We start from the raw sequence: 27,274 nt of genomic DNA, 5'->3' as shown, positions 1-27,274 counted from the left end.
TTCTCCGTGTGAGATGTGCCTTTACACCTCTGTCCCACTTGAGTCTCAGAGTTCCTGCTTAAGTAGGCCAGCTGTCCCATTCCCTTCTTACGGGGAACTGTGAGGTCACACAGCGGCCTCAAGCACACACCACCTACCGGTGTTCAAACTACAGCGCGAGTTGTGCATCAGCATTTTCTCTAAAATAAATACCAGATCCCACACGTTGAATACCTTAGAAGCATTTCAAGGTTTACTCTATTAAAATAGGAAGGAGGAAAGATTTTGCTAGTAGTCATGCAACTGCCACAGTCAAGATTGCACTCCAAAGTTTTAAATGGCAATGGCTGCCTACTTTTCAGATGTAACAGAGCATAAACAATTTCTTGCAAAAGTGAACAAAACAAACAAAGACCATAGAAATCGCTCCTCCTAAAGTCAGTTATCCTTCCTCCCCAGTTTTCTAACCATTATCTGTCAGAGTCTTAGGATGGGTTTTCGCAGATGCTTATTTAAGGTAAACTTTTATAAAGACCTTGACTGGTGGCTACATCTGCACACACCGAGATAAGGAAATCGACACAGCTGGGTGGATCGCCCTGGGAAGGAGCCCCCATTACTCCCCGAAGAACTCAAGGCTCCAGTCACTAGCGCCCTGGGCCTCCGGCGTCGCTGACGGGCGTGTCCCTGGGTTCCGAACAGGTGAGAAGGGGGCGGCGGGGAGGGGAGGGGGACAGGGCCGGGGGCGGGTGGCTGTGAGTGGCCGAGGGGCGGGGCCGGGAGTGGCTGGGAGGAGGGGCGGGGCAGGGCCCCCGGCGAGGCCCGGGTAGGGTGTCGGGAACGCTGTGGGGGCGGGCCCGGGAAGCGGGGCCTGGAGGAGGGGCGGGGCGGGGCGGGGCACCGGGCGAGTAGTGGGCGCCCTGGACGAGCGCCCTGGACGAGTCCCCAGCTCTTTCGCGGTCGCTGACACGCGCTTCTTCTTCCGTGCTCCCGGGCGTCCGAACCGGAAGGTCCCGGCGGGTCCCCGCAAGTTCAGGATCCCCGCGAGTCCGGGTGCCGGCGAGTCCGCGTCTCCGCGAGTCCTGGGTCCGAGCAGTCTAGGGTCGGGGCGATCTCGGTTCGAGCGGTATCGCGGGAGGTGGCCGGTTGCTCCCGGGCGCACGGGCGCGGGGAGTCGCGGGGAGTCTTCTTGTGGGAAGATGAGGAAGCCCGACGGGAAGATCGTGCTTTTGGGGGACATGAACGTGGGAAAGACGTCGCTGCTGCAGAGGTACATGGAGCGGCGCTTCCCTGACACGGTCAGCACGGTGGGCGGCGCCTTCTACCTGAAGCAGTGGCGCTCCTTCAACATCTCCATTTGGGACACCGCAGGTAAAGGGCTGGCGCTGCCTGGGCCCACACTGCCCTGGAGCTCCGCAGGGACGGGGCGAGGGCTGGGGGCAGGCGAGGGGCTTCCCGCCCGAGAGTAGCGTCCTCCAAGGCAGGGTCCTCTAAGGCAGGATCCTCCAAGGTACGTTTCCTCCCAGGGCCGGGGTCCCGCAGGGCAGGAGTCCTACAAAGCTCCTTAGGCACGGGGACCCCCCCCCCAGGGCAGGGTTCCCCAGGGCAGGCCTCCCCCTCCAGTGCACAAGGTCCCTCCTTCCCATGGCAGGTGACCCCATCTCAGGAATCAGGCCGCCAGTCACCGTGCGCGGCCACCCTTGACCCTTCTCTATTCCCACTTGTTCTCCTCTGCTGGTTGGGAAACACTGTTCAGCCACTCGTGCGTTTAGTGACAATCCAGGTGACACTTTAAAGGTTCCCCTGGCTCTGAAGAGAGGACCTGTGTCACTTGTGTTCCTTACGACAGCGTTTGGCTCCTATGGCAGTATCTGGCTCCAGTGTCACAGACCTGCGCAGACCCTGCTAGTGGTAACCAGACTCACTTAAGTACTCTCACAAGCATAATCTGATCTGATATCCATAACAACCTCGAGGGGTAAGCAAAGCTAGTATGATTACCCCCTGTTTTACTAAGAGGAAACTGAGGCACAGAGCCTTTCCCAGCAAGGTTTAGTCAGGAAAGTAAGAGACAGAACTCAAGTCTCTCCTCTCTTAGTCCCTAGTATATCTGCATTTTCCAGTTTCTTTATCATCTGCTGGATCTTAGCTCATACATATTATGGGGGCTTGAAGTGATTTTCTGTAGAAGCATTTTTATGATAGGTAATGAGTTTTTTTTAGTGTGTGTAGAATTTTGATTTTTCAAAAGTACAACTTAGAAGATCTTGATTCAAGCTTTCAGTTTGTTAACTGCAAAATTACACTGGCAGTGATGGTGTTACAATAGAATATATAGAAGGAAATATATTTCCTTCCCCATGAAAAAAGAATAAGATACTGTAAGGAAATGAAACTGTACATAATATGGCACCTTTTCAGTGAGCGTGACTTTTTAGAGGCCTGATACTTTAAGGTCTGATATTTTTTTTTGTCAGCACTTTAAAAATGATATAGATACCCACAGATCCTGTCTAGAATTTTTAAATTGCCAACTTGGGTGCACCAGTCTGCTAAACAACATTTTAACTAATTCTCTATTTAAAATTGAATTAATGAAGTCTACTGAAGTACATCTCCTTCATCTTCCTCCGTTTTGTTTATTGCTGTCTTTTTTGTTATGGCAGTTAATGTCTTGACTAATTTATTTGCAATCATGCAGTGAAAACAGCATTTTCCAGGTACTAATGTACCCTTCCCTGCTCTTTTCTCCAGCTCCAGGCTGCAAAGTGAGGTTTCTCAAAGATACTTTACTGCTTAAGTTGATTGTCTGGCACTAAGCATTTGGCAGCGATGGAACACAAACTCTAGAAGTCAAACGGAGTCAAATTAACACGACTTGTTTGCTTGTTTTGGACAAGGAAGGCTGGGCCTTTTGCTTCTTTTGTTGACTGATTGAACTTAACTGCTGTCCTTGTTTTACAAAAGGATGATGCAGAATTGGCATTGGGTCACCCAATTGGAGAGTCCTGAGAACCTCATGGCTTCTCCAAGGACCTGCTCTTTACCACACGGTGTGGTGTTTCTGGAACAGGAGCTGACCTCAGGTGTCAGAGCAGGCATCGCCAGCATTTAGGGTATGAAGTAGCAGGGTAATTTCAACTAGCCACTTTCTTCTTCAGTGATAAGGCCACAATGCAGCCAGAGTCTCGATCACCAGAGGATTTGGTAATACAGATGATGAGATGTCCCGGATACCTTGTTAGGCTCCCAGGGGTGGCGACTCATTTCCTGTCTGCCTAAGCTGCTGCTTTCTTGTTCCTGGAACCCCAAGTATGAGCTCAGTCAGGCTCCCGGGGCCATGGGGGCGGGGCAGACCCTTTCTCCACATCACAGACCTGTGTGCACATGCTCAGGGTGACCGAGACTCAGGGTCAACAGTCACACAGGCTACCTCTGTGACTGACTCTCGGTGACTGTAGGGTTATGGGCACTTGGAGGGAAAGGAGAGCTAGGAATAGATACCTTTTCGTTAATTACTGTTGGAAAGTCAAAAATTTAACTTTTAAGGGATCCTACTTTTTTCCTCCTTTTGTCTTGCTCTAACTTTCTTTCTATTCCACAGACATTGTTTTTAAGTTCTGTTCATTTTAATTTTCATAACGAAGGCAGGAGGATGAGGACCGGCTAGAAGACAATGATTTTTAACGCTGCTCTTGGTCACACAGGTGGGTGGGGTGAGAATGTGGGGATGTGCAGGGTGTTAGGATGTTTAATTGTAGAAACGATAGTAAGGGGTCAGAGTTTCTGTTTTGCTTTTGCTTTTGTACTGGGAAGTTAGCTGAGAGGACTTGGCTGCCTGTAGGGCAGACTGGTAGGTGGAGCCAGGGAGGGGAGGAAATTTGTTAGGCTGGTAAGTAGGATCTTATTCATTTGACGCAAGATTCCTTCAGAGGGAGGTGTGAACCGTTTGCATGTTAAAGAGGGGGAGACAGAGCTGGTAGAAGTTGAGTGGGATTCAGACTTGGTTTGTCCAGGTGCAGCCCATGTCCTTCCATTGTACCCTCGTGGCTCCAACCCTTGCCTGGTTGGGCAGTCTCATGTGAGGCAGTCACCACATATGGTTTGGTGCATCCCAGAAGCAAAAGGAGGTTGCTCAGAGATGAGACAGAGCACCAGCAGAACTTAGCACCACTCTGTCGCTCTTTGGTTGGTCTGAGCAGTCTAAAAAGATGCCCATTGTTTAGCAAATGTAAACTGAGGCACTACTGTGAGCCCGCCAGGCACTGTTCCAAGCCCCATTCTGCAGCAGTGAACAAGCTAGACAGGTTTGTTGCTCCGTGCCTTTAAATTCCAGAGGAAGGGGAGAAGCCAACGAAGAAATAAGTGGTATCATTTCACCTCTGATCATTGTTTTGAAGACAGTAAAGAGGGGTGATGAGAAAGTGGCGGTGTGCCTTAAGAGACCCCATCACCAGAGGCTAAGAGGCTTGATGCCCCCTCTGCATTTATCCTCGTTCCTCAAGGAGGTAGCCCCTCAAAGGTGGGTCGACGTGACTCCTGTTTGCATCCCCAGTATCTGTTTCAGGAAGACCGTTTTCTGACACTTTCAGTAACTTTCCTCATGTCCATCCGAGCCCTTGCTGGCAGCGCCCTTCACACCCATATTTCTCCCTGTGGTCTGTTCATGCCGCTTGAGGTATTCTGTAAGATGATACAGGTTTTCTCGTCCTCACTGGCAGCATTGGTAACATCCATATTTCTAACAGTCAACTCCAGGCAATATAGGCTCCTCTTATGCGTCTCACATTCTTCCAGCCTCTGCCCGATGCCCAATTCCAAAGCCGCTTCTACATTCATTACAGCGGCACCCCTCTCCCAGTATAAAAATCTGTTTCGGTTTCCTAGCTGCTGTCACAAATACCACAAGCATAGTGGCTTAAAAAAAAAAAAAAGCCAGGTCAGAAGTCCTAAATGGGTCTCACCAGGCAAAAATCAAGGTGTACGAAGGACTACATATACTCTTTTCTGGAGGCCCTAGGGAAGAACCTGTTTCCTCGCCTTTCACAGGTTCTGGAGCCTGCCCACAACTTGTGGTTTCTTCATCTTCTATCTTCAAAGCCAGTAGTGGCTGGTGGAGTCTTTCTCTCATCACATCATTTGGATCCTGACTGTCATGCCTCTCTCTCCCACATTTAAAAGACCTGTGGGTGGCTGGTTAGCTCAGTTGGTTAGAGCGTGGTGCTAATAACACCCAGGTTACCGGTTGGATCCCCACATGGGCCACTGTGAGCTGTGCCCTCCTTAAAATACATAAATAAAATAAAAGACTCCTGTGATTACACTGGGCTCATCCTGGTAATCCAGGATAATTTTATTTTAAGGTCAGCTGGTTAGCAATTTCAATTTGTCTGCAACCTTAGTTCCCCCTTGCCATGTACCAGTATATTCAGTATATTCACAGGCTCCAGGGATTGGGACGTCTTTGGGTGGTGGGGGTGTCCTTGTTCTGCTGACCAGAGCCGTTGACCACATGTGTGAGTGTGTGGCTGTGTCACCTCTCTCCACCTCATTTTCCTTACCTATAAACTGGGGACAATTGTAGCACCCGCCTAGACTGTTGTTCGGAATCAGTGAGTTAATATTGGCCACATGCTCTGGAATAGCACCTGGCATGAGGAAGTATGTTGTTTTAGCGTTTGCTAAATAAACAATCCTTTCCTGGTCCTGGGTAGTAGGACAATGAGTGCCACCACCAAGCATGTCACACAGGGAAAAGAGGCTTGGCTGGCTCCCTAACAAATAATTCTGCAATAAATGGAGAGATCAAAGAGAAGGGAAATTCAGAGCTGTTGGTTTAAGATCTTTCTCTGGAATAACTTTAGTGCAACCCAGGAGAGGATACTAGAGTCCCAGGTTATGAAATCATGGTGCCTGGACGAGGGAGAATATAATTGCTCCTACCTGTGAAGTTAGCTGAGAGGACTTGGCTGCCTGTGGCAGAACCGAGGGCCTCAGTCCTGTGAATAGCTGTGCTGACCCAGGGGGAGCATCTGTGAAGGATGGGGTGACGCACAACTGAAAATGCCAGATGAGACGAACCATCCATGTGAGGACCCTGAGTCCCCCCATCGCTCTTGCTTCCACTCTGCGCAGAAGGCACAGCCACAGCCCCACATGTAGGCAGCTGCTCCAAGATCCAGGGAATTGGGGGGATGCTGTGTCCAAAGCGATGTTACTTCAGGTTGGAAAGGCGGCAGTGTTGTGGAGAGCAGCTCTCTTTGACAGGGACCTCAGTTACTGACCGTTGATCCTTTGGACTGGCCTGTGAGGACTGCGTGTTTTTAAAAGACTTGAGAGATTGGCACAGAAGTGGGTAGACAGCCTGAGGAAAATGTGGAGCCAGGAGTGGAGGACTCGGATTTGAGCTGGTTCTCATGATATTAGTGCGGCTGCTGAGTGGTTTTGGATGTCCTCACATGGTGACTCTCAGCGCGACGATCAGTATTTGTGTGGCAGGACAGCCTCTGGTGGATTATATCCCCTTTCTTTCATCAGAGGGCAGACCTAGGCCCTCACCGATTGTCATAATAAAGTTACATTGGCACACAGCCTTGCCCAGTGTTTACCTACTATGTGTGGCTGCTTTCCCATTGCAGCAGCGGGGCTGAATTGTTGCAACAGAAACCATGTAGAACAGAAAGACAAAAACATTTACTATCTGGCCCTTTGCAGAAGCAGTTTGCTGATCCCTGGTTTAGACCATATAAAGGGGAAAACACTTCTCTAAAAGTCTTTTCTGTAGGACAGAAATCCTCAAGAGTTTAACATTCAGTGATTGACGGACCCATGGTTCAATTAAACTCAACAAGCAGCTCTCAAGTTTCTCCTCTGCGTGTCCACTCTGAGCTAGACTGGGGTGAGGGTGGGGGCCTGGATTCAAGATGAGCATGCGCTTCTACTGAAAAACATTCTTGGGAATAGGTCTCGGTTTAGGTTTAGGATCTGGAAGCTCCACCCGTGAAGCCTGTGTTGTAGGAGGGCCCACATCCTTGTAGGTGGGTCGTGTCTCTGTAGGTGGGGCCACATTTTGATTGCTCCTGCAGACTGAATGGGCGCCCCTTGGGTGCAAGGCCTCTTTTGCAGAATTCTTGAGCTTTCTTGACCAAAAACAGTGGCCTGGATATGAATGTGAGTATGACGATAGGTGGAAGAAATCGAGTGTTCTGGGTTCAGCAAGGCAGACAAAGTGCCATTATACTGAGAGATTTCAGAGGACAAAGGACGTCTGTGAGCAACTGCACGTGCTGGGAGGTCAGCCCAGAGTCCTCCTGGAGGGGGCGTCAAGAATTCTGGGGGTGGGAAGAGGTATTTGAGGCTCACTAGTGTGGCGTTGATTTAGGAGAATTTAACTGGTTAAGGTCAACCGTGTTCCTTCACTAATACCTGAATCACACGTAATGTCTCTGGAAGATGATTTTATGTCCCATTTTTAGGTTCGCAGGAGAAATAGAAACTTGATGAATTCCAGATTGAACGTGCCACTCTTGCTTCTTTGAGACTTCACATAACTTCCCTCTCTGTGAAAAAGAAATTTTACACACAAGCGTTTAAACAACTTTATTCTTAGAGTAACGGCTCCATCACTGTGATGACAGATTTTCATGGTGCTGCCGTCCTATGTCCATTGGCCTAGGCAGGTTCCAGTGTTCATTTCAGCCCCTGTGGCCCAGACTCCTGTCTCTTCTGTAAACTGCTGAGGGGGTGTTTCTTTTGGGCCTCTGGATCCAGTCAACATCCTCGATCAAAGCCCCTCCCAGCCTTCCTGGATTATCTTTCCTCCTTTGTTAACCCAGACAGGTGCTTAGAGTTTAGCCATATATGCTAGAGGCATACCTTATTTTCTTCCGCTTCACTTTGTTGTGCTTCACAGATACTGTGTTTTCATCAACATTGAGGCAAGACCCTCCATCAGCAAAAAGATTATGACTCACTGAAGGCTCAGATGATGGTTAGCATTTTTAGCAATAAAGTATTTTTAATTGAGGTGTGTATATTGTTTTTTTAGGCATAACGCTATTGTACACTGACTACAACACTATTGTACATAGACTACAGTATAGTATAAACATAACTTTTATTCTCCGGGAAACCGAAAAATTAGTGTGACTTGCTTTATTGTGATATTTGCTTTATTGCAACTGAATTCTGGAACCAAACCTGCAGTATCTCTGAGGTGTGCCTGTATTTGTATTTCATCACAGATGCCTGTCTTCGCTCTGTTCTCACATTCGTTTATGGTCTCTTTCTCTGGGAATGTCCCCTTCCCTGGAGATGCCCAACTTCAATTTTATCCCATCTTTCAATGTCACTTATTTTATGAAGCAGTTCTTGGTCATTGTAGCAGAGAAACAATTCCTCCTTCCTCCAGATTATGCTACAAAGTGACCTAGTGTTCCTTATTGAATTCTGACTTTTATTTATTTTTGTTACCCGTTTGTCTTTTCTCTGATGTACAAACTCCTAGAGAGAAGATTGGGTTTCATTCATTTTTATGTTCTCTATAGAATCTAGCATTTTACTCTACAATATTTTTTAAGCTAAGTTTTTGCTGAATGAAATTGTTGAAAGCAATGGTAAAAATTTGGAGAGGCTGAAATTAGTGGTTTTATTTTCTTAACAACGTATTGACTTGGAATGATAAAATTATTGTAAAATATTATTGTCATGAGCCCCATAATGCAGCTAAAATTAGGCCACTGTGTGCATGGTAAGGAAGCACTGGTCTGTGGCATTAATTATATGTGTCCTTAAAACACCTCTTGAGGAACTCATCTCTTTTGACTTTGGTATCATTAAAAATCTATTTAGCACTGAAGAATAACACAACAGGACTTCTGCTTCTGGGTAGATGGAGCAGATGTACTTTTCCCTTGTCTTTCTACTAATTACAGCTAAAAACTTGTTATGTACAACACAAACGTAAGACTCTGAAAGGTGGAGAGAAGAAGGCAGACTGGCCAGGGACCTTGAGATCCAAAGAATGACGCAGTGGTGAGCTCCCTGGGTTTCCTTTTTGCCTCATGTTTCCCATCCTTGGAGCTGAAGAAGCCAGACATTCAGGGTGGTGTCAGAGAAGACTAAGGCGGTAGCTGCTGCACTCATCTCTGCCAGGCGACAATCAACCCTCCCACTTAGTGCTGCGAGTGGACACTACGTGAGGAACTTGGACTTCTGTGTCCACCTGTCATGAAAGAGGCAATGCCTGCCCTAGCCCCCCTCAGCCCTTCCAGGATGGCATCAGAGGGAGCCAGCTAAAATGGAAGGTTTATGAAAAATCCAGAATCTCATAACACGGGAGGAAAACATCCAAGTTTCAATAAAAAAATTATACAGGAACCAAGAAGATCTCAAACTGAATCAAAAAAGACAATCTGTAGCTGCCAACACCGAGATGACAGAGATGTTAGAGTTTCTGATAAAGATTTTAAAGCAGCCATTATAAGAATGCTTCATTGAACAATTATGAACACACTTAAACAAATGAAAAAAAGAAGAGAACCTTGCCAAAAATGTATTTCAAGAAGAACCAAATGGACATGTCTGAACTTAAAAAAAATCAATAATCAAAATCACAGTCTTAGTGGATGGACTCAAAAGGCGAATGGAAGGGAGAGGAGAAGGAACCCATGAATTGGGAGACAGAAAAATAAACATTACTCAATCTGAAATACAGAGAGAAAATAGACTGAATGGAAATGAACCGAGCCTCAGAGACCTGTGGGACAAAAGATACAACATTTGTCATTGGAGTCCTGGAAGAAGAGAAAGGGTGAGGCTTACAAAATATAAGCGGAAATAATGGCTGAAAACTCCCCAAAATTGGCAATAGACATAAACCTGTGGATTCCAGAAGCTGAGAGAATCACAAACAGGATAAATTTAAAGAAACCCATGTCAAGACATACCATAAATTCTAAAAATTAAGGGACAAGTTAAAAATAAGGGTACGGGGGTGGTAGAAGAGGGTAAAGAGGGTCAAATATATGATGATGGAAGGAGAACTGACTCTGGGTGGTGAACAATGCAATGTAATATATAGATGATGTATTACAGAACAGTACACCTGAAACCTATATAATTTTACTAACCAGTGTCACCCAAAAAAATTTAACAAAAAAGTTTTTTAAATCTTGAAAGCAACCAGAAAAAAAAAAGTCAGAATGCAAACAGATATCTCATTAGAAACCATGGAGACCAAAAGGAAGTGGCACAATATTTTTCAAATGCTGATAGCAAAGATGAAAAATTTACCCAAAAAGTGACTCTGGAAAGACATGCTTCTGCTATATATGCCACCACTTTAATTCAGAATTTTTCACTTGCTCTGTTCTTTAAATCATAGGCAGTAGAATGCTATTTAATAATGTATTTCATATTTAATATGCTGTTTTGGTAAACCTGGAAGGTTTTTTTTTTCCCCACATGAATTTTAAAAGCTTTTGGCTTTGTCATCTAAAAATTGGTGACAAGTTTTACATAAGTAATAGTTTTTGTTTTTTTGGTAAAATTGTCTTGGTTTTGTTTTATTTTTAAGTGAGGTTTATTGAATGTTTGTTTATATGCAGCAAAATTTACCCTTTTTAGTATAAAGTTAGGAGTTTTGACAAACATAGTTGTGTAACTACAACCACAATCAAAATACAAACCCTTTCCATCATTAAAAAATTTCCGTGTCCCTCTGCCGCACTCCTCTGCAACCCCTGGCAGCCCCGATCTGTTCTCTGTCCCTATAGTTTGTCTTCTCTACATTCATTCAGTATGGAGCATTTTGAGTCTGGCTTCTTTTGCCTAATGCACTTGGGATGCATCTGTGTTGTTGCATGTGTTCATTCCTGTTCATTGTTGAGTGATGTTCTGTTGCTCACATGTAGTACCATGTGGTTACCCAGCCACCAGTTGAAGGATATTTAGGTTGTTTTCAGTTTTTGGTGATTATGAATAAAGCCACTATACACATTCACATAGAGGTTTTTGTGTGAACATAAATTTTCATCTTGCAGGTAAATTACCTAGTAGTGGTATATTTGGGTTTAATGGAAAGTGTGTGTTTAACATTCAGTTGACCCAACGCCATTTGTTAAAAAGCCAATTTTTAAGTTTTTATTGAATGTTTGATATACTTATGTTTTCATGTGCAGACTTGGATAAACTACATAGGTAGTTAACTTTCAGACACCTTCATGAGGAAAATAGTCTGTTTCTTACTTTTCTTGGCTGACTTTATACACGCACATATGGATCATTCTGCAATGAAAATTTCCTTTATTTCTCTGCCCGTGTAATAGAAGTGCAGTTGGAAAGGCAGGGCACTTGGAAAGTGGCACTAGACATAAGAGACCTAAGAATTGTAAAGTTCTAGTCCTGATTATTTTCTTGGCCATAAATCAGACGAATTTAAAAGTTCACTGTGTCTCGGCACAGAGTTCTTTAGAAAGAAGTTTACTTGTGGAGCTTGGTGACAGTGGCCTCAACCACTTATTCCCCTTTTTCCGCTGATAAATCATTTCCACCCAGCATTAAAAATCCACTTCTTTTCTCTGAGATCGCCTTCCTGCGTAGCCCAAGCTAACCCAAATCCACATACGTACTGTAGTATTTATATTCCAACATAAGCCAAGCTGAGCTTGCGTCTCCTATAAAGTATTTCGTAAGCATTTGTTGGTTTCTTCTGTGGACCTAAAGGATGCTGATGTGAACTGATGTCTTCCCTCACTCTGGCCTGGTCTCTTTCTGTGTGCTAGTCGCAGGCCTCTGAAATAACTCAGCTACCTACCGCCCAGTTTCCCATTTTTTGGGGGTGATGTGGATCAAATGGCCTTGGACCGATAGGCAAAGCAGAGCTTAGCTTTGACCTCTCTGGGTTTGCTTGCAGCAAAGATGAGACCATCGTAGAAGCCATTACTCAGCTTTGGAGCTGTTGAAGATTCTTAAGTTCCTGACACAGTGGGCGTCATTAAATTCGGCATATCCATTACAGGTATCCATATAATAGGGCACAAACTAACATCAGAGTCTGGTATAATCCTATAAAACCAGAACAGGATTTAAAGGCCAATTTTCTCAGCCCCCTCCTCTTTCAGATGAAGAGATGGACTCAGTAAGTTATTTATGCAACATCTAATGGCCAGTTGGTGGCAGAACAGGGGCCAGAGTTGGGTTCTTGTGACTCTTTAACTACTGGTCTTCGCACTATTTGTACCTCATTCCGTGATATTTTCCTGCTATTGCTATCATGTAAACTTTATTTAATTTCAGGGGCTGTGAAGTACCCCCTACTAAAATCTGCTAAGAAACCAGGGCAGGATTGCAATGGAAAAATGGCTTTGGAAGTGTTTTCTTAGGGGTTTCCAGGTTGCTAATATACAGCCCCTACCTTCCCGGAGCCCCCTCTTATGCGAGTGGCAGGGCTATCTCTTGGCTTCCTGGGTGCCCAATGGCATGCTTAGGGCCTTTTGGGCCTCGTCTCTTTATTCCTTACAATTACTTTGTGTGGTTGGTATTTTTGTTATCTCCCTTGTTCAGAACAGGAAGCTAAGGCCCAGAGAGGCCTCAAAGCTTGCTCAGGTTGCACTGGGTGCTGAGGAACCTGGATCTGAGGTCTGTTTTTTTGTCATATTTAATGGTGTCCTTTCCACCCTCCCTAACACTAAGCACTCTCCTTTGGTGCCGTCCATGAGCAGTGCATGTTCTTGCACACTCTGCCCTTAGAACACCATCCACCAAGACCAGATGAAGATGGAGGCTGGCTCCATTGTGCTTGGGACCAAACAGAACAAATCCAACAGGACACCAGGCAGCCAACAAAAAGAGAGAGATCTACCCATCATGCACCCGCACACCTTCATGAGAACGGACTGGGGCAGTGACTGAATGTCTGACATTTTTAGGATGATGAGTGACAGGCATTTCATATACAGCTTTCTATTGAAATGGCCAATGTTAGAAGAACTTCCAGTTTATTAGTCTATGATTTCTAATTTCTGTGAAAGGGGTGAGATGTGGGGATCTCACTTTTCCCCTTCAGTGTTCCTGATATTCATTCAGCTCCCCATTGTTGAATGCCCTCTTTTGTTTCCACCAATGCCAAACCCCAGGCACCCCAAAATTCCCTGTTTTGGAGCACAGGCCTGAGTAGCAACAAGCCTAGAGTACTCTAGCCTAAGTTGCAGATTTGTAAAGTGTCACTGCATGTCTCTAAGAGTCCCTGGGCCAGTCACGTGGCTGAGTGAGCATCCATCAGTTTGCTGGAACATTGATTGTTGGAAGAAAAAGCATTGTTATTATTATTAATTATTATGATTATTTTTTGATAGAATGACAAAAGACCTTTTTCTTCTTAAATGCTCTTGTGTTTATTTGTAAAACTACTGCTTCAGGTGGGAGTGACCCTCAAGAAGGGTGGGGTGAGAGGTATGGGGTGGGTGGTCTGGGGCCACAGCAGGGAGAGGGTGGGAGACCCTCTTTGTGGCTCAGACCCCACCAGTCTACACAGACCTTCAGGCCACTCCCCACGACTTGAGGAACAGTGTGTTTGTCCTTCGTTATAATGGGACTCCAGCATTCTCTTAAAATGTGTTCACATCACTTTCTTTGGAATGTAAGCCATAGTAGCTGCTTTTCATCAACACTGTGGGAAGTTGGAAGAGGTGTTGGACCCTTCTGCATGTTTCAAGGCTGCTTTGAAGAACAGTAGAACTTCCTCAGGTGCCCTGAGCTCTTATGGTGTGCAAGGCCCATAACAGCTGGACTGGGGGTTTTTAGCTTACAGATTCTCAGAGAACTCTTTTCTCAGTCACTGTTATGTCCTTTCTCTCGCTCCTCATACAAGGAAACAAAACAGTATACTACTGGAAAATATGGAAAACTGCTATCAGTTTGCCTTTTCCTTTATTTCTGAAAATTAGAGGTGCACTTAATACACGTTTTAGCCAAATGCTCAGTGACTGAGGGTTAGATTGTTACGATTATAGTAAAAATCCTGAGCCATGAAAAATTTCCAAATAGGGCATTTTCTTGAAAGACTGTGGCCTAAGTGGACTTAAATAAGAAATGAAATATAGCTCTTAAAGGTTGTTCTATGTAATGCTAGTGCTAGTACATCAAATACTCCTCAAAGGTTAGAATTATCTATTATTCTGCCTTGAATTATTTAAAATTTTTAAAAATATTTGTTGGATCAAAAGAAAGCAGTGTTGTATCCAAAGTTGCCTAGCTAATGCACTCATGTTTATTTTCGTATTCTGCTGACCATTTCCTTATTTATTTTATTAGTAACAGCCGTTACAGGCATCAAGAGTTGCTCTTGTGGTAGATAAACATTTATACCTCATGTAAGAAACATTTTCATTCTGGGTTACATGGGCAATGCTTACCTATACCTGAAAGTAAATGTTCAGATATAAAAAATAAATCTACTGATGTGTTTGTAATGCTGACTTCAGGCTGATGAGTCATCATGTAGACTGTAGCCTTACAAAGACGTTCAGGGACCCCCCCCAAAAATCATCTCTGGAGACCTTCAAGATGAGGCTCTATCACAGATTCTGACCAATTAATTGCTGCTTACAGAGCACATACTGTGTGCCAGGGCGATGCATTGTTAACTCCTGTAATCCTCTCTTGGACTCAGAGGTAAGAAGGTCGATCCCATGTGAGTTAACACAAAGCCCAGAAGTGGCGGAGCTGGGATCTGAGCCAGGCAAACTCTCCAATGTTGATGCACTTAGTCACCAAACCATGCCTTGACCTTCACAGAAGTGACATCTCCAAAGTGAAAGTGAACCAGGACAGAGGGCTAGTGTATGATATGTAATCTATGTGTGCATGTACACAATGTGACAACTGTGTATCAAAGCACCTTCTGTTTAGTGCAGGATGTGCCTGTGAGATGACAACAAAAAACACTGCTGTGCCCAAAAGTGGTAAGTTAAAAATAGTTCCAACCTTTGGGCTGTCTTATAACTAACAAGATTAATGTATCAAAATGCCTGTGCAGTCAGTGCTTTATCCATGTAGAATTATGTGCCCTTTATACACATGTCTCCATGTCTGAGATGTGTTCTCATCTATCCAGAGCCAGCTCATTCAGTATATTATGTGACTTGTCCTTGAGATAGAGGTCCTGGGTCTGTCCGTTTCCCTAAGCTGGGTTGTGCTCTTTCTGGATCATCTTGTTAGAGAAGGTGCTTGTGGAATGACCAGTGCAATAAGCCCTTCAGCCTCGTTGGATGGTGGTCCAGGTTCCTGATCTATCTGAATTCTGGAAAAGGAAGAACACTTTTGTGATTTGTTGTGCAAAAGTTCAGCCTGCCCTGTAGCAAACACTGCAGGGCAGTTACAGCCTTGTGTGCTGGGGGCCACCCAGTGCCGTGTCCCTGATCTTTGAGCTGCTGTGTCCTCAATAAAAGTGGGTGTTTCTACCCAGTAATAGAAGGCTAATGTGTGACTGTGCGTCTTTTCGAAAGCCGTCGTCTCAGGGCATTTCTTGAAATGACTCGTGCTGTCTCAACAGACAGATTTAGAGGTGCCACCTTTCACTCAAGGCTGCATTTGGGAATCAGCAGACTTTTTTTTTTTTAGATGAATTGATTGGGGCACTTTTGCTATATACGACGTCAGAGGGGTAGTAGATTGGGGGCAGGGGGGGTTATCACTTTGTGAGGGGTGTAAATGTCTAACTATTACATTGTTTTGTACACCTGAAACTAAAAAACAAAAAAAAAAAACAAAAAAAAAAGGCTGTCCTGCCCACACCCACTACTGTTACACAATGAAGTCAGGTATTTTTATTCCTGTAGGGGGTTAAGCTAAATCAGAGAATGCACATACAATATGAGGACAACAGTGTATCTTAACTTGACCTTCAGATGTATATATTTAAGTCTACATACGTAACGAAGCACTGGGTTGTTGGGAAACAAAAAGAAAATAAGATGAGGATTTTGATCTTTGTATCTTTGAGTCTCAGTTACCTCCTCTTAAAATTGTAGTAATAAACCTTAATTACAGGGTTAATTATGAAGCTTATATAAGATAATAGATGAGAAAGGGTTCTGCGTGGTTCACTAGGCTCTCAGTAATATTATAGATGTTATCTTCTGTTTCTTGGGACATAATAGGTACCCTCAACCTTTGTAAAGGGGGATAAGGATTAAATAGCTAGGGCTTTTCTTGTGCCCATCTGATTTGTTAAGATTTTCTCTGATTTGTTAAGATAGAACTTTTAAAATCATTGAGGTATGATTTGGGTTGGACATTTAATATTCATTTAATTGCAGTGTGCTTAAATCCAGCTTCCATTTGAAGAATAAATGACGCACTTGGTGTTTCCATGGAGTCAGATTATCAAATAGGAATATAAAACTCCAAAGTAAAATGGTAAGATTTTTTCCAAAGTCAAGGTAGATAATCACTAATTGCTTAAAAGTGAAGAATGATAGCTATGAAGAGGTCCTTTGCTCAATAAGGGCATATTTTGTTGTCTTACATTGTGCCTTTTCTATCTATTGCTTTGTGTTTCTTTTTTGGGAGGTGGGGATTTTGTTATTTTCCCTACTTTGTGCTCACACTCGTTTTTTTGTGCTCTTCCAAGCTCTGAGGAGCCTTGCATGGCCGCTTCAGTTACCACCTCAGCAAAATGACCTCCCCGCTTCCTTCCGGTTTTAGAATCCTAACGTGTACAGAGTGAGCACTCAGTCAGCGTAAGTCCAGGTGTGCATTCATTCCGTCAGCACTGGTTTGGAGCACTTCTCATGAACCAGACACTGTGCTGAGCCCAAGGAGTAGCAGTAACCAAGTCGACAGCCTTTCATCCTGGTATTTAAGTCCGGTGGAGAGACTGGCATCAGACAAAGAGCATGCACCTCTAATAAATGCCATGAAGGAAAGGTGACAGGACAGGCATTACTTGGGGACCTCAGTTTTAGAGATTAGTTTCAGGTGTACAAAACAACACATTGTTGAAAAAACAGTTGTGGCTCCATTTGCACATCACTTCATCATTCCTTGTTTTTCTACGTGTGTTTCTCTGTTATCCTCCACATTCCAGTCTCCCTGTGTGTATACCCCATATACATGGTGCCCTCTTGACGTCTTGGAGCCGGTATGGCATGTCTGGCTCCCTCCCTAAATAAGTTAAATAAGATCTTTAACTTATGTTTATTTTTCATATCTGTTTGAGTGTCATGGTTGTGCCCTTTCTCGAAGATTGTCTTTTAACACGTATCAGGGTGGAATTGCTCAGAACTGCTCGACCAAATCTTATCCTTGTCCTAATAGAATTTAGAGGTCCTCCACTGCCATTAAAACCCTTACTGTTGGGCAGTTCCTTCCTTAAGCTATTCATACCACTGTGGGTGTCATGAGTGTCTTAATCTCTTGGGGGTCCTTAAGCAGCTGCAGCAGCTCGCGGGGCCTCTGGTTAAAGATCTGTAGAGTGTGTACCTGAACAGCGGGGAGGACGAAATGAAATGGTGAGTGTGTGTGTGTGAGCATGCATGCATGTATGTGTGTGCCTGTGTGTGCCTGTGTGTGCGTGCATATGGAGTTTGCCACTCTACCCGGCAGCTGAAGTGAAATCTCAGTCAGCATTAGCTCTGATGGCAGTTTCCATAGGGAGCAGTAGCCACTGTGGGTTAGAGGAGTCAGGTGACCCCGAAGAAACTGGTGAGGATGCCGAGGCTCAGGGGGGCTCTGGCTCAGGGGTCCCCAGCTCAATAACCAAGAACAGAGGCAGCAGGTCTTCCTTTCTCACTGGCGGCTTGTCCTAAAAAATGGGAAGTCAGAGTGAATGGAGAATGTTTTAAATACTTGCTAAGTTCGCGTCATAACTGGAATTCTTCTGTGAGGACCTTGCATTATGAGTAGATAGGAACAGTGTGCGGTGATTCGTATATCACAGCGCTTTGCCAAGTTGCAGTGCCACGTTTGTGTTGTGTCTTATTAGAAACAATTTCTGGGCTGTTGGGGGACACTTTGTTCCCACTATTCAAAACTGGTTAACTTCCTGTTTCTTTAGCTGCACATCTTTGCTCCAGCAGTTGTAAAAGCACATTCCAAACCTAATTAATTTCCAATCTGATCAACTGGTTGGTTACTGTGTAGCCATAGGTCCCAGCAGCTCTGTTGCTGGTGGTTATGCCTCTGAGGTGTCTGGGGAAAAAAATTACTCTGACTTCCAAAGGTATATTATTCTAGATGCGTAAGAACAATGGATAGGGCTCGCTATTGAAGCTATAGGCCTGGGATGTGACTACCCACCGTCCTGCCTAGTTAGGGATTTATGATCAGACCGTCCTGTGTGGTTACTTTTGGTCAGTGAACTTGTCAGGTCTGCTATGTAGCTTCTTTTATGTCCACACCAGATTGCCCCTTTCACTCCCAGAAGGCATTTTACAATGTCTGTCAATAGATAATGTACTTTTCGCAAATTTTGTTAGAACACACCCAATCTGTTAAGCAAGAGGTAACTAGACATTGTAAACATCTGCAAAATCCAGTGTTTCCTTACGCTTGTTCAAAAGGGTTTAATATGCTTCTTTTGGGATAGAATTAACAGGAAAACATTTATTCTCTGCTGTGTATTTCTCAGAAGACTTTATATTATGAAGAAGAAAAAACGTCTGTATAGCAAAGCTGCTGGAAATAACTGGGATATTTGCTGAATGGCGTACTCCAGATAAGAGGCTATTCTAGATAACTTAGTATTTAGAGAAAACTCTTTATAGAGTTAAAGAGTTTTCTTAATATGGTATTTGCAGTTCAGTCTTGACTTTGAAACAAGTTCAAACTTGCTTTAAAAAATCTGAAGTGATTTTAGTTTCCTGCTTTAATAAGTAGAGAATTTAGCAAAGAATTGTATTTTACTTTGATAATCTCATTCTAAAAATTAATTATCACAGGACAACAGAGTATCTGTTGAAGGTAAAGAAGATTGGATTACATATCTTCGTATGTGAGAGTTTTTTGTTTTTTAAAACTAAATCTGTTACATAAGTGTATTTTCTTTGGATTTGCATCTTTTTCTTAGTAATAGAGTGTTAAAAGCATCTCTTTATTTGACTTATTTGGTTTTGTTATTAAACTATTTTTAGTAAATTCATGTCTGAAAAGAGTAAAGCAATTGAGAATTAAATTCCAGTTATTATTATATAACCTTAGTAATTATTTCAGAAAGCCAAATCAGTGAGTCACAGGTAAGGGATTAATTTATGTTCAATTAATTATTTGAGTGGTTCACATAGCATACAACACATTCTTTGTTTTTAGTTTAACCTTCAAATTATCAAATAGAAACAATAGAAATGACACATGTGCTGAATTGGGAAAGAATACATTGTATAATATATGTATTTAAATGTGAAAATATATCCATTTTTCTGAAACACTGTTCTCTCCCTTACATGTTGCTATTTTGTTAGTTGGAAACTTTTTGGGTTTCCTTTATTTATAAAAGGAAGAATGTTTCATTTTAGAAGCTTGGGTTTGGATGACTGTAGTTAAATAGTTGCCTACAGCAGATCCCGTACTTAAGTCTTGCAATGCTGTTTTTCATTTTATTACTAATGTGAGCCCAGGCTTCCTACCATGTTTCCCCGAAAATAAGACCTAGCTGGACCATCAGCTCTAATGCGTCTTTTGGAACAAAAATTAATATAAGACACGGTCTTATTTTAATATAATATAAGACTGGGCCTAATATAATATAATAATAATATAATATAATATAATATAATATAATATAATATAATATAATATAATATAATACTGGTCTTAATATAAGACCAGGTATAATACGATATAATATAATACCGCTCTTAATATAAGACCAGGTATAATATGATGCAATATAATACTGGATCTTATGTTAATTATTGCTCCAAAAGACGCATTAGAGCTGATGGTCCAGGTAGGTCTTATTTTCGGGGAAACATGGTAGATTAAAAATAATGATCATCCTTTATGTCATGAAGCACAGCTATGGTTCTGAATGCCTTTTCATGGTCACAGACTATTAAGAACAAAATGAAAGGAACTATAAATGTAAACAACTAAGTTATTTATTGGATTTTAATTATTAGCCTTTCTTTAAAATGTTATTTAGTCACATCTTTTGTGGCTGTAATTCATTCATTTGTGTTGAGGTTTTAGTTTTTTCTTCTGGCAGAATAAAAGAAACCCCATTCATACTGTGGGGTAGGATTTTTTTTCCTTTTAAACGCCTACTTTTCCATATCCAGCTGATGGCTGTTGGCTCAGTCTTTCCTTGCACATAGTTTTCATGGAGTTTTCCCTGTGCAGTGGTGACATGTACCATCGTGGGGCACTTACCTAGGCAGTGCAGTGGGAAGGGCCTGATCTCAGGGTCTTCACCCAGGAGATGGGTGATTCCCGCTCCGGGTTGGTGAGGCCAAGATAAGACTTTGTAGACAAAAAGTGCATAGTAGACTCCGGCCGTGTGTCTGCATACACAGCATTACCACCATGTGAGAACAATGAACAGTTCATTCAGGCCCGTCCACAGAGCCGCCTTGCTGGGAGGAAACAGCTGTTCCTGTGGGAGCTGCTTCTCTCAGGACTCATACTTACTGCCTGTTGTGCTTATCATGTCTTTTGGGTTTGCCCAATTTCTGATAACAGAGGCATAACAGAAATCATCCCATTGTTTTTTCTGCAAGATTGGGAAATGCTGGCCTTCTTTTTTGGAACCAGTTCCCACCTCCCCAGCTCATCCTAGAGTAAGACTTGAAACTGACAGTGTAGCATTGTGCTTAGGAGTGGGGCCTCTGGACCCTGATTGCTGGGGTTCAAGTGCTGCCTCTGCTGCTTGATGCCTGTGTGTCTGTGGCCAGCCAGCATTTCTCTGTTAGTGTTTTCATCAGGCCTGGGGATGAAAATGCCATGGCAGTCCCCCTAGGGTGGGTGGGAATTAAATGACTGACCATGTAAAGGGCTTGGTGCAGTGCCTGGAAGTAGTGAGTGCAAAGGATTTAGCTATTGGAAAGTTATTAATAGTCAGTGTACTCACTTGAAGAGCTAGAATAGCATGCATCCCGAATAAGCACCTGGTACAGTTCTGTCTGCTTGATGAGGATGGAGCTCCTTACATGGAGGGAACTCTATTGGTCACCTGAAATTTACCTGTCCCTTATGGGACACCTGTACTTTTCACAACAGCTCTTGTGACAGCTTCCCCTCTCAAGATGCAGCTAATCGGCTTCTTTGGCTGGATAATTCATTAGTTTTTCTTTTTCAGTGGTTACTGCCTCTTCTGGTATTTCTCAACAAAGACAATGAACTGGACTTGTGTGATTTATTTCTTCTTGTGCAAATCGGATTAGAGGGTGAAGGTCATTCCTTATAGGTACCAAGTCGAACTAGAACCAGGGAAGCAAGTTTAGACATTTATGTCCATGGGAACTTAGCTTTGTGATTTATGACTTGTTTTTAGGAAGTAAGCAGATTTGCTGACTTTGGCTCAAGAGATGGCATGTGACTCTTTATCTTCGTTGAGACTGGGTATTTGAGTTCACTGTTATCTGAACCACTGTTCTGCTCCTCCAGTGCAGTTCATTGAAGTTCATAAGCAGCTTTTTCATCTGCTGGTAGAGGGGAGAGAAAGTGGTGAGAAGAAGGGAGCAGAAGTTTCTCTTGGCAGTCTAACCCCTTCACATGGACATAGTTCTTGTTCGATTCATGGCTTTTAGTATTTGTGAATGAGGAGGCCCTTGGCTTGTAGCCCAATTCATACCATAGCCGAGTATGAGTTTCCTGCAGCTGTTGTAACAAAGTTCCACACCCCGGAGGGCTTAAACAACAGAATTTATTCTCTCACAATTCTGGAGGCCGTAGGCTGAAGTCTAGGTGTCCGCAGGACCAGGTCCTCCCTGAAGGCTCTTGGGGGGAAATCTGTCCCATGCCTTTCTCCAGTTTCTGGTGGTTTCCTAGCTTATAGATGTATCACTCTGATCTCTGCCTCTGTCTTCACATTGTCGTCCATCTCTCTGTGTGTGTCTGCCTCTGTGTCTCTCCTCTTCTTCTAAGGACATCAGTTATATTGGGTTAGGTTGCACTCATCTGAACTTGATTATCCCTGCAACAGCACTATTTCTAAATAAACTCCCATTCACAGGTTCGAGAGATGAGAGCCTGAATGTATCTTTTGGGGCCACCACTCAGCTGACTACAGATGGTAGGACACTTTGGAAATCCCCTTTGTATAGGACAAAAAACAAGAATAAAAGATAGAGAAAGAAGGAGGCGATAACTTCAAACCCAAGAAAAAAATTTAAATGCAATCCTCGTCTCATTCCCCATCTCCCTGTGCTGTGCCCACCTCACTTCAATACACGATGTTCCTAGATAGCTATTTTGGAAATCATATCTTAACTATAGTTATTGTTTAGCTGTTGAAAACCCGACAGGACAGGACTTGTACAGTTTTGTGGAGTTCACGCTTTATTTTGAAGCCAGCTAAGAAGTCCCAGGAAGTATGTGGGAGGAGATTTTCACTTAGGAAGAGAACTAGTCAGGCTAGTGAGGAGGGCAGACGAGGAATCCTTAATGGAGAAGTAACCAGTGTGGGTCGAAGTGATACTTGTGGTTGCTGACAGCCCTTTTTAGGCCACTTCCCCTCTTTCCCAAGGAGCTAGTGGCCAGTTTGGCTGAGAAGCACAGCTTCCCACAGACTGTGGCGCAGATTGCTAGAGATGGGGTTCAGGAGTGTAACCCTGTTACACTGTGAGGTTACAGCTGTGAGGCACCAATGCCCAAAGGATGTGTAGTGGTCCACGGTGTCCCATGTTGCGTAAGGAGAGGCTGACGGGGCATTCTTTGTTTATAGAGGGAATCAGGGCCTCTGTGGAGATGTCTGGAGGTGGGGGAGCAGGAGAGGAGACAGACTGCTGAAAGAGTGTCATCCTCTGGAGAGTCTGGCTTTCACAGCAGCCACTTTCCCGAGGGGACATTTGCCAGGGAAGTAAGTGAGTAGCTCTAAGTGTGTTAGTCAGGCTTCTCCAGAGGCAAAGAACCAATAGGATGTGGAGATATATATATCTATATATATACTATGTTTCTCCGAAAATAAGACCTAGTCAGACCATCAGCTCTATGCGTCTTTTTGGACCCAGTCTTGTTTTTCTATATTATAAGACCAGGTCTTATATAATATAATAATATAATATAAACTGGGTTTTATATAATATACATAAGACTAGGTCTTATATTAATTTTTGCTCCAAAAGACGCATTAGAGCTGATGGTCTGGCTAGGTGGCTAGGTCGTATTTTCGGGGAAAGATAGTGTGTGTGTGTGTGTGTGTGTGTGTGTGTGTGTGTGTGTGTGTATAGAATATATATATATATATATACATATATATATATATATATATATATATATATATAGAGAGAGAGAGAGAGAGAGAGAGAGAGATGGGGGGGAGAGGGAGAGAGGAATTGGTGCACATGATTGTGGGAGCTGGCAAATCTGTAATCCATAGGGCAGGCTCGCAAGCTGGAGACCCAGGGAAGAGCTGATGTTGTAGACTTGAGTCCAAAATCTGTAGGGCAGCAGGGTGGCAAATCAGGCATGATGTTTTATAACTCGAGTTGTAATCTGGGGGCAGAATTCCTTTTTCTTCAGGAGATCTGTCTTTGCTGATTGGAGGAGGCTCACCCACAGTATGAAGGGTAATCTGCTTTACTTAAAGCCAATTGATTGCAGATATTAATCACTTCTAAAAAGTACCTTCATGGCAACAACCACACAACTAGGCACCATGGCCTGGCCAACTTGACACATAAAAGCAACCATCACACACAGGTATCGTGGTGGTAGCCTCCTCGCCCACTCATTTACTGGAACCTCTGCCTGAAAAGTAGATTCTGAAAGTGCCGTTGGCCTGTTGCCTCTTCAGTGTGTACACACCAGTGGAGGCAGCTGTGCCCAGCAGTGGCCCCAGACAGCCAACTCCTTTAAATACCCTGGAAAGGCTTGTGGTTCCTTTTGCTTATTGCACTACAAGAACTTTAAACATCTCTTCTTTGTAAATATTCCTGGAGAGTAGTTGTTTCCATGGGCCATTCTTTAACCCGGTTCACTATCAGCTTAGAAACACGTACATGCAGGTGGAATGTTCTAGACCTCGCCCGTGACTGTGAACTTTAGTCAAAGCTCATTAAACTGTACAAAATGGAACTAAAGTCATTTTCAGGTAGTATTTATAATGCTGTCGTTGGAACTTGAAAGCACTGGGCAAAGGTTTTTATTAAAAAAAAAAAAAATCTCTCTGAAAGGAAGTATGTCCCAACTCCCTCTAGACTGAGCTTCTCCAGGCTGTGTGTTGGTGGTCCTATTTCTGTGTGTGCCCTGAAGTTTCTACTTGTTCTCATCTCTGGTTCTGTGAATCTGAGCTTTATCTTATGTTTTTGTTGTCACATTGATACTTTTGTGAGCTCCTGTCCAGCGGGCATTCTGGATCTTGCAGGGCATTTTACAAGTTCCTCTTTCTTTCAGTGTCTGTAGTTACATTTCCTGGTAGACCTTATTTTTCAACTGAATTGAAATAAGATGCATTCTGATTCTCACATTGTGATAACTACCTTTTTATCTCCTACTTTCACTAAACACGTTGGTGGTCTTCATCTCTGGCTGTGTGTTATATTTACCAGGGGAGTTTTAAAAACGACACTGGTTCCCTTTCCCCACGAAATCCTGATTTATGTGCTCTGGGGTGGGGGGCCCAAGCTTCAGTATTTTTTAAAATGTGCAACAGCGTTGGAATGTGATTTCTGATGGTTATACCATCCATTCAGTTATTTTAGATCATTTCAATACAAAAAGATAGTTGCTCGGGGTAAAAGCCTGGTTGTCATTTGGCTTGAGGACAGCTAGAGAATAAAAGAGAAGACGAACTGGGCACTTTGTCTTCACTTGTCCAGCAGCTGATTGGGATTCATGTGGGCTGTATTCCTGTGCCTGGCCGCTGGGCAGTTTTTCAGCTGTCCTGACACAATGTGCGGCAGCTACATGATTAAAGTGCCCCCAGAATTGGGGAGGTCATCCTGAAAGTAAGCCTTGCAAAGAGAAGAAAGATGTAGGAGATGCGTCAACTGTAAAAGTGACCAACAGGCTCTAGAAGGCAGTTTGAAAATGTGCTGATGAAGAGACCCAAGACATGGTGGTCCTGGGATGGTGGAGTTTATCCATAGGTTTGGGCAGAATCCAATTCGTGATTTATGTAACAAACACTTACATAGGGTGTAACACCTGCCAGGCACAGTTCCAGGCAGTTTATCTGTATAAATTAATTCTGGTTTCACAACCAGCCTTTGGTGGGTACTGTCCACGTTTCGGTGATGGGAAATTGAGGCCCTGAGAGTTAAGTGACTTGCCCAAGGTCACACTGTGGGGATTTGAATGCAGATGATCTGTCTCTAGAGTCGGGCTCTTTATGGATAGTTAGACCACAGGCTACCTGGTACCTGGGCACAGTGTCCTTGCTCTGGGTTCCACCATTCCTGCTTCTGTGGGCCACTTCCTGTGCCTCAGTTTCTCCTGTATTGGTTAATGGGTAGATAACAGATTATGTGGTTTGAACAGCAACTTCTACTTACTCTCTTTTCAAGCTAGCACTTGGGACTCTTCAGTTTCTACTTCCTTTAGTTATAATGATTTCTCTTTGGGTTCTACTATTTATTTATCTTGTTTCGTTTTTAAAGGCAAATCAGACATTTTTATCTGGAAAGGAAAACTATTTTAGGCGTAGGCATGGACACAGTTGCCTTTTTATCCTCAGTAAACTATATAACAGACTTGGAAAAAACTCTCCCAGCACAACTGGAATGCCGCCTGATTTTCCCTTAGTCACCCCCTTGTGAAATCTTGTGGGTGGGAACTGATAACATTTTTAGCTGTTGGAAAACCTCAAGGTGCCTGGATTGCTACATGCATGATTAGTGTCTGAAAGAAAAGCCCTGGCTCAGTGAAAAGGACGGGAAAGCATCTCTCTCTTTCTTTTCTTTTTAACTAGCACTGGTTATTGCCAGTTTTTAAAGATGTCTTGGTCATCTTCTCCCATGGGGGTCCACAAAGAGTCTGCAGAAGTCTCCTTAGTTTCTGCCTGTTGGTGTACAGTGTAATTTGACAAGAAACTTATACTTAAATGACCAGGCTTAGGACTGACCTGCTGTCAGTGTGCTAAAGGAGAGGAATTTGGTTCGGCAGAGGATGAATTCCAGCGTACATGCCACTTGTCAGCAGGCTGGCCCTTCCCAGCAGAGGGCAGTGAGCCTGGTGGTGGTAAACTGGCACTTCATTGTGACCTTCCGGCGCGCCGCAGGGCAGGTCACATGCCTCTGACTCCTGCCAGACCTGTCCCAGGCTGGCAGCGCTTCCCTCTCAACATCTTGCCTCCCCTATCAGATGGTTGGAGGAAGCACTGGGGCTTTGCTGGGGAAGCAGGGAGCCCTGGCTTTGGGTCTGGCTCTGGGTAGGGAAGAAGACCACTGTCAGGTGTCAGTCCACACTGGGTCCTCGTCCCAGCGTGTGGGTGTCTTTCTCCGCAGACTGCTCTCTCCAGGGCATGGGGGCGATCAGCCTGCTCCTTCATGAGGCAGTGCCACCTGGCCTGTGTCAGAATGTGGGCACCTCAAAATAATTGGAGTGGAACTTGTTTGTGTTTCTTGGCGATTTGACTGAAAACAGTGGTTTATTGGCAAAAGACACTATGTTTTATATAAATATATTTGTGCAGGTATCATGCCTTCAATCCATGCTCCAGAGACCCATAGACCAAGGGTTCTTCATTTCTTTTGTGTCTAGGATCCCTTTGTACCTGAGTGGTATGAGCCCACGACCCTTTCTCTGATACTATATTTCAATGCAGGCAATAAAATACAAAGTTTTTTCAGGAGGCTGGGCTTCCTTTACAAAGGGCAGGGAGAATAGCTGTTGTGATTTTGAAATGGTGGTGTGCATAGACATGACGATACGGTGACAGCTGTAATGTGCGAGTGAGAGCTCCTGTTACTTCTATCCATGGCAAAGCCACAGGTATGGCTCCTTAATCTCATTTCTGGTGTGTTGCCAATATGTATAATGGAAGGAAATGCTAAACTTCAGTTAGAGGATGGTGAGAATAAACATTACGTTCTTTTTCCTTTCAAGGTCATGGACCTCCTGGGTTCTGTGCCCACTGTAGTCAACGGCAGGGCTCTGTAACCCACACTGAAAGCTGCAGGCAGAGTCACAGAATTTC

General features: G+C 43.8%; 1 protein-coding gene across 1 annotated transcript in view; it reads left to right on the top strand.

The window, feature by feature from the left end:
* The first annotated feature begins 877 nt into the window (after positions 1-877).
* Positions 878-27,274, top strand: part of RAB20 (RAB20, member RAS oncogene family) — a 29,096-nt gene continuing 2,699 nt past the window's right edge. The window contains exon 1 of the mRNA XM_033104963.1: positions 878-1,350. Within this exon, the coding sequence (XP_032960854.1) occupies positions 1,179-1,350 (172 nt within the window). The 5' untranslated portion in view covers positions 878-1,178. The remainder of the gene's footprint in view (positions 1,351-27,274) is intronic.

This window comes from Rhinolophus ferrumequinum, chromosome 4, assembly GCF_004115265.2.
Source record: "Rhinolophus ferrumequinum isolate MPI-CBG mRhiFer1 chromosome 4, mRhiFer1_v1.p, whole genome shotgun sequence".
Lineage (NCBI taxonomy): Eukaryota > Metazoa > Chordata > Mammalia > Chiroptera > Rhinolophidae > Rhinolophus > Rhinolophus ferrumequinum.
This window is presented reverse-complemented; position numbering and strand designations above follow the sequence as displayed.